General features: G+C 40.9%; 1 protein-coding gene across 1 annotated transcript in view; it reads left to right on the top strand.

Annotated features, from left to right (window-relative positions):
* Nucleotides 1–12,317, top strand: part of KDR (kinase insert domain receptor) — a 33,641-nt gene extending 21,324 nt beyond the window's left edge. The window contains exons 22-30 of the mRNA XM_017805571.1: nucleotides 291–391; nucleotides 1,936–2,058; nucleotides 2,196–2,307; nucleotides 2,695–2,794; nucleotides 2,911–3,016; nucleotides 4,094–4,245; nucleotides 7,713–7,809; nucleotides 7,906–7,994; nucleotides 8,859–12,317. Coding sequence (XP_017661060.1) covers nucleotides 291–391; nucleotides 1,936–2,058; nucleotides 2,196–2,307; nucleotides 2,695–2,794; nucleotides 2,911–3,016; nucleotides 4,094–4,245; nucleotides 7,713–7,809; nucleotides 7,906–7,994; nucleotides 8,859–9,078 — 1,100 coding nt within the window. The 3' untranslated portion in view covers nucleotides 9,079–12,317. The remainder of the gene's footprint in view (nucleotides 1–290; nucleotides 392–1,935; nucleotides 2,059–2,195; nucleotides 2,308–2,694; nucleotides 2,795–2,910; nucleotides 3,017–4,093; nucleotides 4,246–7,712; nucleotides 7,810–7,905; nucleotides 7,995–8,858) is intronic.
* The last annotated feature ends 242 nt before the right edge of the window (nucleotides 12,318–12,559 follow it).

Consider the following 12,559-nt stretch of genomic DNA (forward strand, 5'->3'; position numbering starts at 1 on the left):
TGAGTTTTGGTTGTTTCTCTTTCGGGATTATTTTGCAAATCTTTCCACTGGTGGGAACTCTGAAAATGAGCAAGGAGGCCTAGGGTATAACCCATCATCTCAAAATTCATTTTACACAAGACTAGTTTGGCGAAAAATGGGTTTCGTGTTAACTATACAGCCAAAAAAGGGCTCGGTTCGCTCTTCCGGTTCAATGTGGTGTAAGGTTAAGATGAACTTTTACCTAACAAGCAATTATAGGTGAAATCAGTGACAAAGGGCATGTTTGACTGTCATCTGATTCTTTGCAGCTAGTCCTGAAGACCTTTGCAAGAACCCCTTGACCATGGAGGACCTCATCTGTTATAGCTTCCAAGTGGCAAGGGGAATGGAGTTCTTGGCTTCACGCAAAGTAAGGAACTTCTCAGGAAGGGTGGCGTGTTATTTGTTTGACTGTAGGAAGTAGTGCTGTAGGTCTATAGAAGGAAACAGCATGTTCATCTTTGGACTAGCAGTCATCCGCAACATTTTCTTTTTGCTGCAAGACATACTCAAAGCATTAATACTACAGAGTGAAACAGCCCATGCGTTTATTGACACACAAATGTTAGTGAACTATATAAGGCCACCACTTCACAGAAGAATGGTTAAGTAGTTGGAGGAGGGGAGCTGACTTATATGGATTTTATTAAAAGAATTAGGGACAAATCCCTGGTAACTGAAGCTAAACAAGAGTAAAGAAGTTTGCTCTGGGGAGGTTGCCTGTACCTTGTGCAGTGGGATTGGAAGGGCAATGTGAGGAGAGACGATGCTCACCTATGAAACTTCATGGATGACTCCTTGGAGAGTCTCTTGCCAAAGACAGCCTGGCAGTCAACAACGCTTCACCTGAATTTTGGCCTTCTAGAAGTGCTTTCTGTGGTTTGAGCTTTTCAAAGGATGTCAGTTCCAGCAAGAGTGAGGAGTTGCCTGCAGTTGTATAGAACAAAAAGTACTTAAAAAATCACAGAATATGCCAAGTTGGAAAGGACCCACAAGGATCATTAAGTTCAGCTCCTGGCCCAGCACAGGATTACCCCAAGAGCCACATCATGTGCCTGAGAGTCTCATCCAAACACTTCTTGAACTCTGTCAGGCTTGGTGCTGTGACCACTTCCCTGGGGAGCCTGTTCCAGCACCCAACCACCCTCTGGGTGAAGAACCATTTCCAATATCTAACCTAAATGGGAAAAGAAAATCAAAGTGGGGAATACAACACTGCTCTAGAGTTCAGGCTAGGTATTCAAGAGTAGACTTCAGAGTCTTCTTCTAAAAACATGCTTTTGTCTATCTTTCATACATCCTGACCGGTGTGCATATGTAAAAATGCCTCTTTCCAGAATCTGCAGTTTTAGTCTGTATTAGAAGCAAATCTACAGCCACTTTCAGAGCCTGATTCTTTTACTTCAAGCTATTGAGGTTTGACTTTTGAAGTCTTTGGGTTGTTGACTAAGCTGTTGTTATGCATAGGTAGAGATGTGGACTTCTTTCTCTGTAGTCAAGATTAGTTTGTGTTGGAATCAAGTCTGCATTTTAGTGTGGTGTTTTTCAGAAAAATAGTGGAGTACACAGATTTGAGTGAACCTAAGTAAATCTAAAGGTAATCAGATCTGAACCTGTTTTGTGTCAGCTGCTTAGGATAATTAATTAGACAACTTCAAAGGCCTTCTCTGCACAGTGAATAAACAGATGCATGTTTGGACTTGGGAATACAAGTCTCCCTGAGCCAAATCAGTTGTGACCATCAAAAAAACACTTAAAATCAGCAAGTGTTGATGCTGAGGTTTCTTTTTCTTAAAAGGTTTTAAGAATTAGCTGGCCTTTGAGGGTAGAAGAGCACATATGTGAAAGAGATCAGCCTTGTGGACAGAGCTGTGACAACAGGCAGCATATGAAGTTGTTTACTTCTCTTTGCAGTGCATCCACAGGGACCTGGCTGCTCGTAATATCCTCTTGTCAGACAATAATGTGGTCAAAATCTGTGATTTTGGTTTGGCTCGAGACATCTACAAAGACCCAGATTACGTCAGGAAAGGAGATGTAAGTTTCAGATTCTCTGTTCAATAGAGAATTAATATGAAGTCAGGACTTTTTTTCTGTGTTTCCCTCAAATGGGTTTGTGGAAACTCAGTGTTTTGCTAAACTGTGATACATTTTTGTTTATAAAATTCTTTCAGGCCAGACTACCACTAAAATGGATGGCACCAGAAACCATTTTTGATAGAGTATATACCATTCAGAGTGATGTATGGTCCTTTGGAGTTCTGCTGTGGGAAATATTTTCATTAGGTGAGTCACTTTAATTTTACTGAACCATCTTTAAAGAATAGAGTCTGAAGAAAAATAGTCAAAGTGTTCTTGGATCCTCTGTAGCATTTTCTTTTACTTCTTGAAGAAATCCTCTATATTTTTCTCTGTCAAAGTAAAATACTCAGATTTTTTAAATTGCAAATGTAGGAACATGGACTTGCAATATTTCTTCATACAGTTTCAATATGTGATGATGTGCCTTATTTACTCAATCAGTTGCTGTTTCCATCATAAGTATAAGTTGTTTTCACATCCAAATATACTGAATTGTCTTATTAACACAGGCCATGGCAAGTTATTTGTTTGAAAATTAATACCAAAATTTAAGAGTCTAATGCATTAAAATTACCATTGTTTTCATTTTAGGTGCATCACCATACCCTGGAGTGAAAATTGATGAGGACTTTTGCAGAAGACTGAAAGAAGGAACAAGAATGAGAGCACCAGATTATACAACACCAGAAATGTAAGGAACTGTTCTTCCAGCTACCCACATTTACCCTACAATAATAGCAGGTGCTGGAGCAAGCAGTAAGTGATGTTTTCTTTATGCTGATATTTTAATTGGTTTTGTCCTTCTAGGTACCAAACAATGCTGGATTGCTGGCATGGAGATCCTAAACAGAGACCCACATTTTCAGAGCTGGTAGAGCACCTGGGAAATTTACTGCAAGCCAATGTCCGTCAGGTAAATGAATTGTATTCTCTGGTTACGAAAATCACCAGCTGAACACCTCCTGTCCTACCAGCCACCACATCATCCCATAGCTGGGTACTGTCTGCTGGAACTGACAGGGAGCCTGGGCTGCTTCTACCACTCCCATTACTGACCAGCAGTTGGGTCGCTGACTTGCAGAGAATACTTGTGGGGTAAAGGTCCCAGAAGCTGTGTTGTGGTAACCAAAAGCCATCTGTCCTGCCAACAAGGGCTTCCCATGACACCACTGCTGTCTTGCCAGAGAGTTGCTGGCACAGGCTCAGTTCCCTGCTCTGCTGATGATTTCTCTGCATGCTGCAGACGCATTTCAGCAGGTAGCTCCTGTTGATCTTACTGTGCCAAAGATGGATATCTTAGTGTATGTGAGGGTGTGGGCTGCAATGCTTTTAATGACTATCCTGGAAAACAAGGATGCAGGAATTTCACTGCCTGTGAGCAACTCCATGCAAATTAATGTATTAAGACTTGTCCTGGGTACAGGCATCACAGTAAGAGAGCTCACTGTGACCAGGTGGGGTACATGGGTCTCTCTACCAGGTTCTCTACCTTGTAGCTTCCTTTTTATTCACTATGGAATTGGACAAGGCCAGGGCAATAGGTGTGAACCCACTGGATGAAGGACACTGGATTTGGCCGTGTGATTCCCTATTAGACAAGTTCTCCCTTTCTATTGATGATGATGGTAATTGCCTGCCCATCCAAACTATCAGGTTCATGTACTTTGTGGCATTGGGAGTCAAACATTACTATAATCTGTAGTTTTTTTCAAAGACATCAATAAAAAGTTCAGTTTATACATTATGCTACAGTATATTATATAAAAATCTACTTTTTAAAATTTAAAACTGCTTGGAAGTGGTTCTTATTAAGTTTCCTTCTTTTAATGTAGCTGCTCCTGCAAAGGTGTTATGATGTTCATAGTTTAATAAAACAACCAGGGTAGCACTGTTGGTCTGATGCATTCTCCACATACGTGCATGTAGCTGTTTTTGTTTGTGTGTCTCTGTAGCCTATTTAATTTTTGTATTTTTTCACTGCATTCTACAGGATGGTAAAGACTACGTTGTCCTTCCTTTGTCAGTATCGCTGAATATGGAAGAGGATTCAGGTCTCTCTCTCCCAACTTCACCTGCTTCCTGTAGGGAGGAAGAGGAAGTCTGTGATCCCAAATTCCATTATGACAACACAGCAGGAATTAGGTATTTTATACGGTGGACATCCTACTGGGGCCTCTGGGTTTTGTTCATATGGGGGGCAGGGAAAATGAAAGGAAGACACTTCATCTGCTGGTTCATATTTAACCTTCTCCATACAGATAAGTAGAGATTTTCTAGGCAAAAGCTAGTTTCTTACCTCCCCAAATGCTAGTGGCTTTTTTATTTATTTTTAATGTCGCTACCCTTTTAAGATATTGTATTTTCATTTAAAGAAGAAAAAGCAAAAAACACAAGAATATTTGTTGTTTGTTTTTTAAGAATCAGAACACATAAAAGGTTTTACTGGTCGAATTCAGTTGTGTTCACGCACTTGTGTTGCAGCTTCCTAGAATATTAATGGTGATAGATCTATCATTAATAACCTCTCTGGCATTTCTCCTCCTAAAGTGAAATGTTGGAAAATAGGTCATGAAATGATAGCCTAGGAGAACATAACATAAATAGTATTGTCACTGGATTTGTCCGCTGCTTGCTTCTGGTGGGCTGCTGAGGCATCCACAATGGAGTAATAGTGGTGGATGCTGTTGGGTATCATGGCAGAAGTGATTTCCCAGCAAGGAGTTTGTACTAATGCACTAAAGGGGCTTATGTTGGACTCTTTAAGGACCTCAGGCATAGGATGTAAAGGAGAAAAGTATTTTCTCATCCAGTGCTGCCTAAGATCAAATTCAGCCATTTAGATACTGGGAGCCCTGGGTCGCTTCATACAATCTCAAGAAGGAGAACAGAAAGAGATGGATACAACCATCAGGGCAGAGATGGACTCTGTTGGCATGTGGTTTCATGTGGTTTCTGTGAAGTGGAACCCTCTCTCTCAGTGCTTGTATTATACCCACCAAGGTTCCCAAAGATTTTTTCCCAACGAAATGTCACTGCAGGGTGACATTTTTATGTGGTCCCAGAAAAGACTAGGTAGGGCACACTGCATTTCATACTTCAGTTGAACTTGTGGTCCTACAGCTGAACTCTCAACCCCATGTTTTAGTAATGGGACAGTTCAAACTATAAATATTTAGAAGACAAGAAACCATGATTTAACACTGAAAACATCACACTTATTTTCCACTTCTAATACTTCCTATATGGCTTTTCCTGGTCTCCATTTCCTGTTATGAACAGAAATAAAATCCCTCTACCAACCTTTTAAGGAGATTGAATCTCTTTTCTCTTGTCGTGCAGTGTGACAAGGTTGTGAAAGCACCAGGGGAAACCATGCTAGAAGAGGCAAAGTGGAAAGGTTAAAACATGTCTAGGGGCTTTATTCTTCCACTCTGATAGCTGAAAATGATTTTATAGGCATGGATCTTAGTATACATATGGTGAAACAGATTGATCTGCTCAGAAATGTCTTTTTCAATCTTCACGGAAGTACAAACTATGAGGAAAGGCTGATTTAATACAGTCTCTAAATCAAAGCTAAGGAGGAAAGCAAGCACAGGGGAAACACGGAGAATATAAAAGAATATTTAGGTTGCTGATGTAAATTAAAATCAGCAGGACCTCCTAACATCTGCCATATTTGGCTTAGAAAATAGATATGCAATTTCTAAACCTTGAAATATTGTGATTAAAAAGTAGGTGAGGTATAGAAGATTTAGTGTAAAGTGTAAAGATAATGCCTGCTTTTAGCAAGAACAGAAAATGTGTAGTTCTTAAATCGTTTGATTTGAATTCTTGCAACAATCCTGGAATAAGCGATCATATAAATAATGGTAAATGCCTACAGGAAAATGAATTAACTAAAAATGGTCAGCATGGATTTGTGAAGAACAAATCAAGTCAAACCAATCTGTTTCATTTTTAATAAGAATAATTGGTCTGGAGGGTAGCAGAGAAGGTGGATTTTGATTTCATGTAGGACATTTTTGGCCTTTTTTTAATGGGACAATCTATTACAAAATGGAAATGCATGTCGGGAAATACTGTCAGGACATCAGCTGAGCTCTTACTGCCACTGGACAGAAGTCAGACTCCATGCGTGGCCTCTTTCTGTCTGCACACTGTTTCTGGTCCTGTTTGCAGAGTGTTTGGCTTAAGCAAGAAGATCTCGTTCATTGTAGTCTTGTAGGCTGACTTTTGTCTGGGCTGAGCAGAGGCAGGACTCCCATACCTGGGAGGTTATTCAGATCAAGAGGCTGGGATTCTCAGTCCTCACCACCTTGGTAACTGTATTTCTGGCTATGCCGTTCTGTGCCTGTGTGGACGTTTAAATGCAAGCACACAGGTAGCTTACAAACTTAGAAGGCAAGTTGTGGAATCATTCAAGGTCAGGCTGTCCAAGAAGGTAGATTGTCCATTAGATGTGTTTGGTCTTGGTAGCATTGGATGGAAAGTAGATTAGATACTACTGCTGAGTAACAGGAGCAGAAGACATGGCCAGTGCAGAAAGTTTGAAATAACTGGTTTTGTTAAGTTTAGGAAGAGAAAATGGAGAGGGAACATAGTAACAGTTTCCAGAATATGAAAATTTGCACCAAAGAGGGTGCTAATTAATCTTTCTGCGTCACCAGCATTAGGATAAATTTTATTTGCAGCAAGTACTTGGATTTAATATTTGAAAAACCTTCTGAAGTGTGATTGAGCACCTGAGCAGGCTCCAAATGGAACTTGTAAAATCCCCACTAGTTTAAATGAATGTCTGTTGGAGATAGGCAGGACTCAGCATAGCTAGACTCAAAGCTGGGAAATATGGCGAATGATGCTCTTAAGTTCCTTCAGCTTTGCCCTTCAGGTGGATGCAGAGTTCTCTTCTAACTCTATGGCTTTTCCTTCATTAGCTGTTAAGAACATAAATTTGTCCTGTTTAACTGTCCTGTTTAAATGGGACAACATCCATTTTATTCCATATTCACTTAGGCAGAAAGCTGAGGGTAGCCATTTTGTTTGCTGTATTAGTACCTCCATGAAAGTCAATTTTATTTTTTTTGTCCAGTAATTTTTATGGATGTCATCCTGACCAGAGGGCTTCTTTAGGAGAAGAGCTTTCAAGAGAGATGTAGCACTCCCTGTCCTGATCCCCACAGTTTAAGGGCAGCAGTCTGCTGAGTCTGCTGTTGTTGTCCTAGGTCCAACCAGGGGTCTTAGAAGTGCAGTCCAAAGGAAGAGACACATGTCTGTGCTCCAGGCTCCTCTGTTTATTGTACTTCTAAGCAAACCTTGCAGGAAGTGAAGCCCTCCAGTGTAACTGAGGAAAGAAGCTGTTTTCTCAAAGCCATTTCTTAGAATTTGCTCAGAGATCAAGATTGTCAGGAGCAAAAGGTCAGAAACATGCCATTTTCTAGGCTGTTCATCCTTTTCAATAAATGGATATTTGAAGGTTTGCATAATATGTTTTGACAAAAGGATTAACTTTTCTGAAGAGAGATAAAAGGATTCTGATATCATTGTGCTGTTTGCAGCCAAGTTGTGGATAGTGGACACAAAACTTTTTTGTTTTGTTTTCTTTGTAGTCAGTACCGACAAGGTAGCAAGAGAAAAAGCCGCCCTGTGAGTGTGAAAACATTTGAAGATGTCCCATTGGTAACTACTGTAAAAGTTGTTCAGGAGGTGAGTTTATCTGTTTGTACATATTTTCCTTCTATTGATATCTTTTTTCATGTTTTTAATCCTTTTCCATTTAATGCATTTCTAATATCTTTGCAGGAAAACCAGACAGATAGCGGGATGGTTCTTGCATCTGAAGAGCTGAAGGCTTTGGAAGAGAATGATAAACAAGTGAAAATACCCTTTAGGTAAGGCTCAGGCTACACATAGGATTGAATATGATCTTTTACCTGCAGTATGTTAGAAGACTGATTGGTTTGTTTAGAAGACCAAATCTTTTCTTAATGTACTTTTCAAAACAAAGAAAGCAAAATTGTGCACTGTATGCCTGGTCATCTACATTTGGTACCAGGAGAGGAGAGGTAATGTAGCTATTGGGATCATCAGTCAGCACCCAGAAAGGACTTGCTGCAATAGCATCAACCACCCCTTGGAGATACTGAATTGGTGCACACAACTGAGCCATATTTATGAGGGCCTGTCTGAACTGATAAAGAGCTCTTTTTTTGCTCGCTTTTTCTTTCTTACTTTTTTTTTTTTTTTAATAGCTGACTCTTGAGTTTGCAGGATGTACCTGGGTGTGTTTTCAGAGGACTGTACAGGGGTTTCATTGTGCAGTTCACAGGAAGCACAGTGGTGTTCACAAAGCTGAAACCTCACGTATGCTCTCTGAGAGCTTCTCAGGAATTTTTTTTTTCCCAGGATAACTTCACTGTGGACAAATATATACTGCAGTTACAATTGCACCATTGCTAAAATAAAGCCTCTAAAAGTTTTCTCTCCATTTCATCTGTGGTCGCAATCTAACTCCTTGTATCATCATAAAATTAAACATCTTTTTCATGTGTTAGTGAAATTAGGACATATGAAAAGGTCTCTCCTTACAATCAAATGCATGTTTAAAAAGGCTTGAAGCCAGGCTTGCTAAGTACAGCATTTTGCTTTGGTTGTTGCCGTGATGGAAAGCAGCTGCCATCTGGAATCTCCCACCTACCCTTCAGAAGACAGTCTCCACAGCTCTCTCAGTCCTGTTTCTGCTTGTCTTTTTTTAGCACGCTGGTGCCCAGCAAGAGTAATGAATCCGTTATGTCCGAAGCCTCCAACCAGACAAGCGGGTACCAGTCGGGATACCACTCGGATGACATGGACACCACGGTGTACTCCAGCGAGGAGACTGAACTCTTGTGTGTGCGGGAGGCCTCGCCCCCCCTCTGCCGCGCTCATGGCCTCGCCTACGATGGCCCCGCGCCTCTCACCCCCCCGCCACTCTAGGGTCAACCTGGCAGCTCCAGATTCCCCTGGGACGTGCCTTCACTGCCTGGCTGGTAGCATTCAGGTTTGATGTATAGAAAGATGGCATCCATGGGACTAAGAAAAGACATTCATTTTTCCTGAAGAGGATGCAGAAGCAGCTGGCAGCAAAACTGTGCTGTGCTGGGCTGGGGGTTCTTTTCTAAAGAGATGCTGAGAGTGGAAAGCCCCAGCCACAATGTGTGTGCTGTGCCAACCCTGTGGCAGAGGCAGACCCTGGTGATATGTCAAGCATCTGCCTAATGCAGGCAGCATCACAGCATTCAACTTAACTGTTTCTACTTGTACGAAATAATGGGACAGCCCTGCTTTTAGTTTTGGTTGGGTTTTTTTTGTTTGTTTTTCCCTTTTGTGGCTGGACTCCAGGAAGGAAACAGTGCGGCACTGGCTTCTTGTTTCTCAGAGTTATTCCTTGCTTGTACCTTCACAAACAAAAAAAGGAACATCCAGCTCAAGGTTCTGGCACCCACTGACGGCCTGAGACTAAACATAGGCTCAGCTAAATATAGGTCAGGATGATGGTCTCTGTCCTTGGCAGAGGAAAAAGGGTTGCTGTACAAGACCTCATGAGCTGCATTTGCTTGCAAGACTTGCATGGTGAAGTTGGTTGGTAGGGACAAGGCAGAGCATTGAGCCAAGTGATGGAACACAGGTGGCAGGGCCATGCCTCATCTCTGAGGATGGGCCTGCCCCCCATCATCCCCGGCACCCTTGTCACATGCCAGATGCCTGCCTGCTTCTGAGCTAGCCTGAAATTGCTGCAGAAAATACTCTCCTTCCCCCAAATCACCAGTTGGGCAGCCTCTACAACAGGTAGAAAAGCAAATGTAATCTACCTTAGGACCACAGGAAGCTCTGTCGTTCTGGTGGGGGATCCTAAGGGCATCCTACCTTCTTGTCTCATCCCCCTTCCCTCAGATTTAGGTCTGGCCCATTCTCTTTGCAAACTCTAAGTCTGTTTCCAATGGCAGAGATATCGGTTTATGTAGCCTTGGGAATTCATGACTGGTTTCATGGCAGCTCTGATCTTCTACGAGTGGTGAAATTGTGCCTAATTGTTGGACAACTTCTTACCTGTGCTCTTGTAGTCCCAGAACTTTATTGATAGACACAATGCAGACTACAGGATTTTAAAATGTAAAGCTATTTCTACTGAAGTTTTTTTGTATTTTTATAAGTATTTTTTGTTTGTACTTACTAAAATGTCAAATGCTGGGAACTATAAATATAAGGCATATACAGTATTTATAGCCTCTTTATGTAGAAATAAATGTAATATATTAAAATATAAATATATATTATATAATGGATATTGTACTATTCACACTTTGTATCAGTGTTCTGTAGCATTGCAAAGGTCACAAAATTCTTTAATACCTAAAATTTTCACTTTATTAAAAGGGACTGGAAATTTAGAGTTGGGGGCTACAGTAGATCTGTTTGCTTTTCTTATATACTTTCTATTGACAAGGAATATTACAAAGGACTACTTTTTTTAAGTGTCATTTAATGAATCTAGTTTTTTATACCATCGTCCAGGTCTATGAATATTTCAGTGGATATGTGTAGTAAAGAAACTTCTGTGACTTTTAGCAATTGGGAATACCTTTAGAGAAATGATCAGAGGAATAGACTGCTTGTACAGGATGAATCTCCTCCGAAAGAGTTTATTGTGTTCAGTTAGGAAATGCTTGATCTAATCGTATTGTGGATTTTGCCTGGGTAGTGGCAGTTTCCCTTAAAGCCTTATTCAACTTCTCCCGCTTGTGTTTCTTCTAGCTCACTTCTCACAGCTTAAATATTGTCCCTGCTCTTGTGCAGTGAAGTCCTCCTTTATTTAAAATCTGTACTTAAAGCTCTCACCCTTTCCTTCTGTTGCCCACTTTTTGACTTTCTCTTCTGCACTGTGTAGGTCTTTGTTCTCAGTGCAAGGTTGTTCACTGTTGGGGTATCAGGACTCAAAGAATTATAACATCTTACGTTAAAGTGCAAGTGAAGTTAAGCCACCAACTGCAGACTTTAATTCAGCTTCTCTTTATTGCAGTTTGAAATGAGACCTTTGTAGGCTACTGCATAGTGAGAACAGTTATCTCGGAAGTGGGAGATCTCATTGCTAAACTCTTCTCAGGCTGAATATGCAATTAATACCTTCTACACACAACATGCATCCCCCAAATACAAGGCTGTGGGATATCAAGCTTCAGGTGTTTCTCCATTCCGTCTCCTAAATCTAAAGCATTTTACAGCCAGGAAATCAGGAGCTGGGAGGTCAGGTAGAAGAAAAACGGGAGAGGCTTCCTAGGACTTCTGTAAGGACTTCTAGGAAGGACTTGTATTTTCATGTATATATTTGACATTTTTCTTGCTTCCCAGGCAAAGGTCTAGCCAGTAGAGTATGCTCAACAGGCAATGCTACATTCTTTAACATCCCCCCTCTGCAGTAGTCATCAGTATCTTTAATGAAACTGTTCCTCTATGTATTATTATACAATGGGCATAAAATACTGACACTGGCAGAAATTGATGAGCCACCTATTAGAGAATCCTGACAGTGAGGTGGAGATGGAGATGTCATTGATATCTATCTGCCCTAAACCTGGACTCCCCAAGGTTTGGGATGTTCAATTTAAACATCTCATTTTCTAGTTTTGGTTCCTCTCTGGCTTGGTGTAATACAGGATACATGCCACATACATGGAGTCAGATGCTTCTCTGTGTGTTTGCAGTACTTCCAAAACAGCTGTCCGCTGTAATGCAAACTGACGAAGTTGCAAGATAGCCATTTCAGACAGTGAGTTCTCACTTATAATCCTTGTCAGCCAGTGAAACTCTCTTGTGGGTCCAAATAATTTTAAATATGCCTGGAAAATGTGGGAACTAACATAAACCTGCTTTAGGAAAGGAAATTAGCTTCTTTTTAAAAAAAAACTAAAAACAACCCACACCATATATTGTGTCAGGAGCTAGCAAAAGTTCTATAAGTGTGTTCATATATTTGGCATCCAGTAACACAATTCTTTCTTAGATCACAGTCATTACATCCTTTAAAACACCTGGACTTTTTGTTGTATTCTGAATACGTTCAGCTAAACCCTAGTCATGACACATCTGTCTTTTAGATGCTTTAAATTCCAAAAAGGGTATTTTTAAGGAAACAACAGACGTATAGTGCACAGATTTGCAAATGCCTTGCAAACCAGTCCTAGCTTTATCTCCATTCTCCAGCCATGCAGTCAAGTGCCAACATTTGGATCAGCATCCTTACCTGTGAAATCCAGCCTGGCTCTGAGCCCAATGAGCTACAAATAGAAGGGACACTTGTGAGATTATGGATCCAAACATATCACTCCGAGCAGCTGGGTAGGACTGGGGAGAAGCAGTGACGGGATTGACTCATCTTGTTCAGAAGAACTGCCAGAATGAACAGTGATTACTGGTGCGT

This window comes from Lepidothrix coronata, unplaced genomic scaffold, assembly GCF_001604755.1.
Source record: "Lepidothrix coronata isolate B3197 unplaced genomic scaffold, Lepidothrix_coronata-1.0 Scaffold0, whole genome shotgun sequence".
NCBI classification, from domain to species: domain Eukaryota; kingdom Metazoa; phylum Chordata; class Aves; order Passeriformes; family Pipridae; genus Lepidothrix; species Lepidothrix coronata.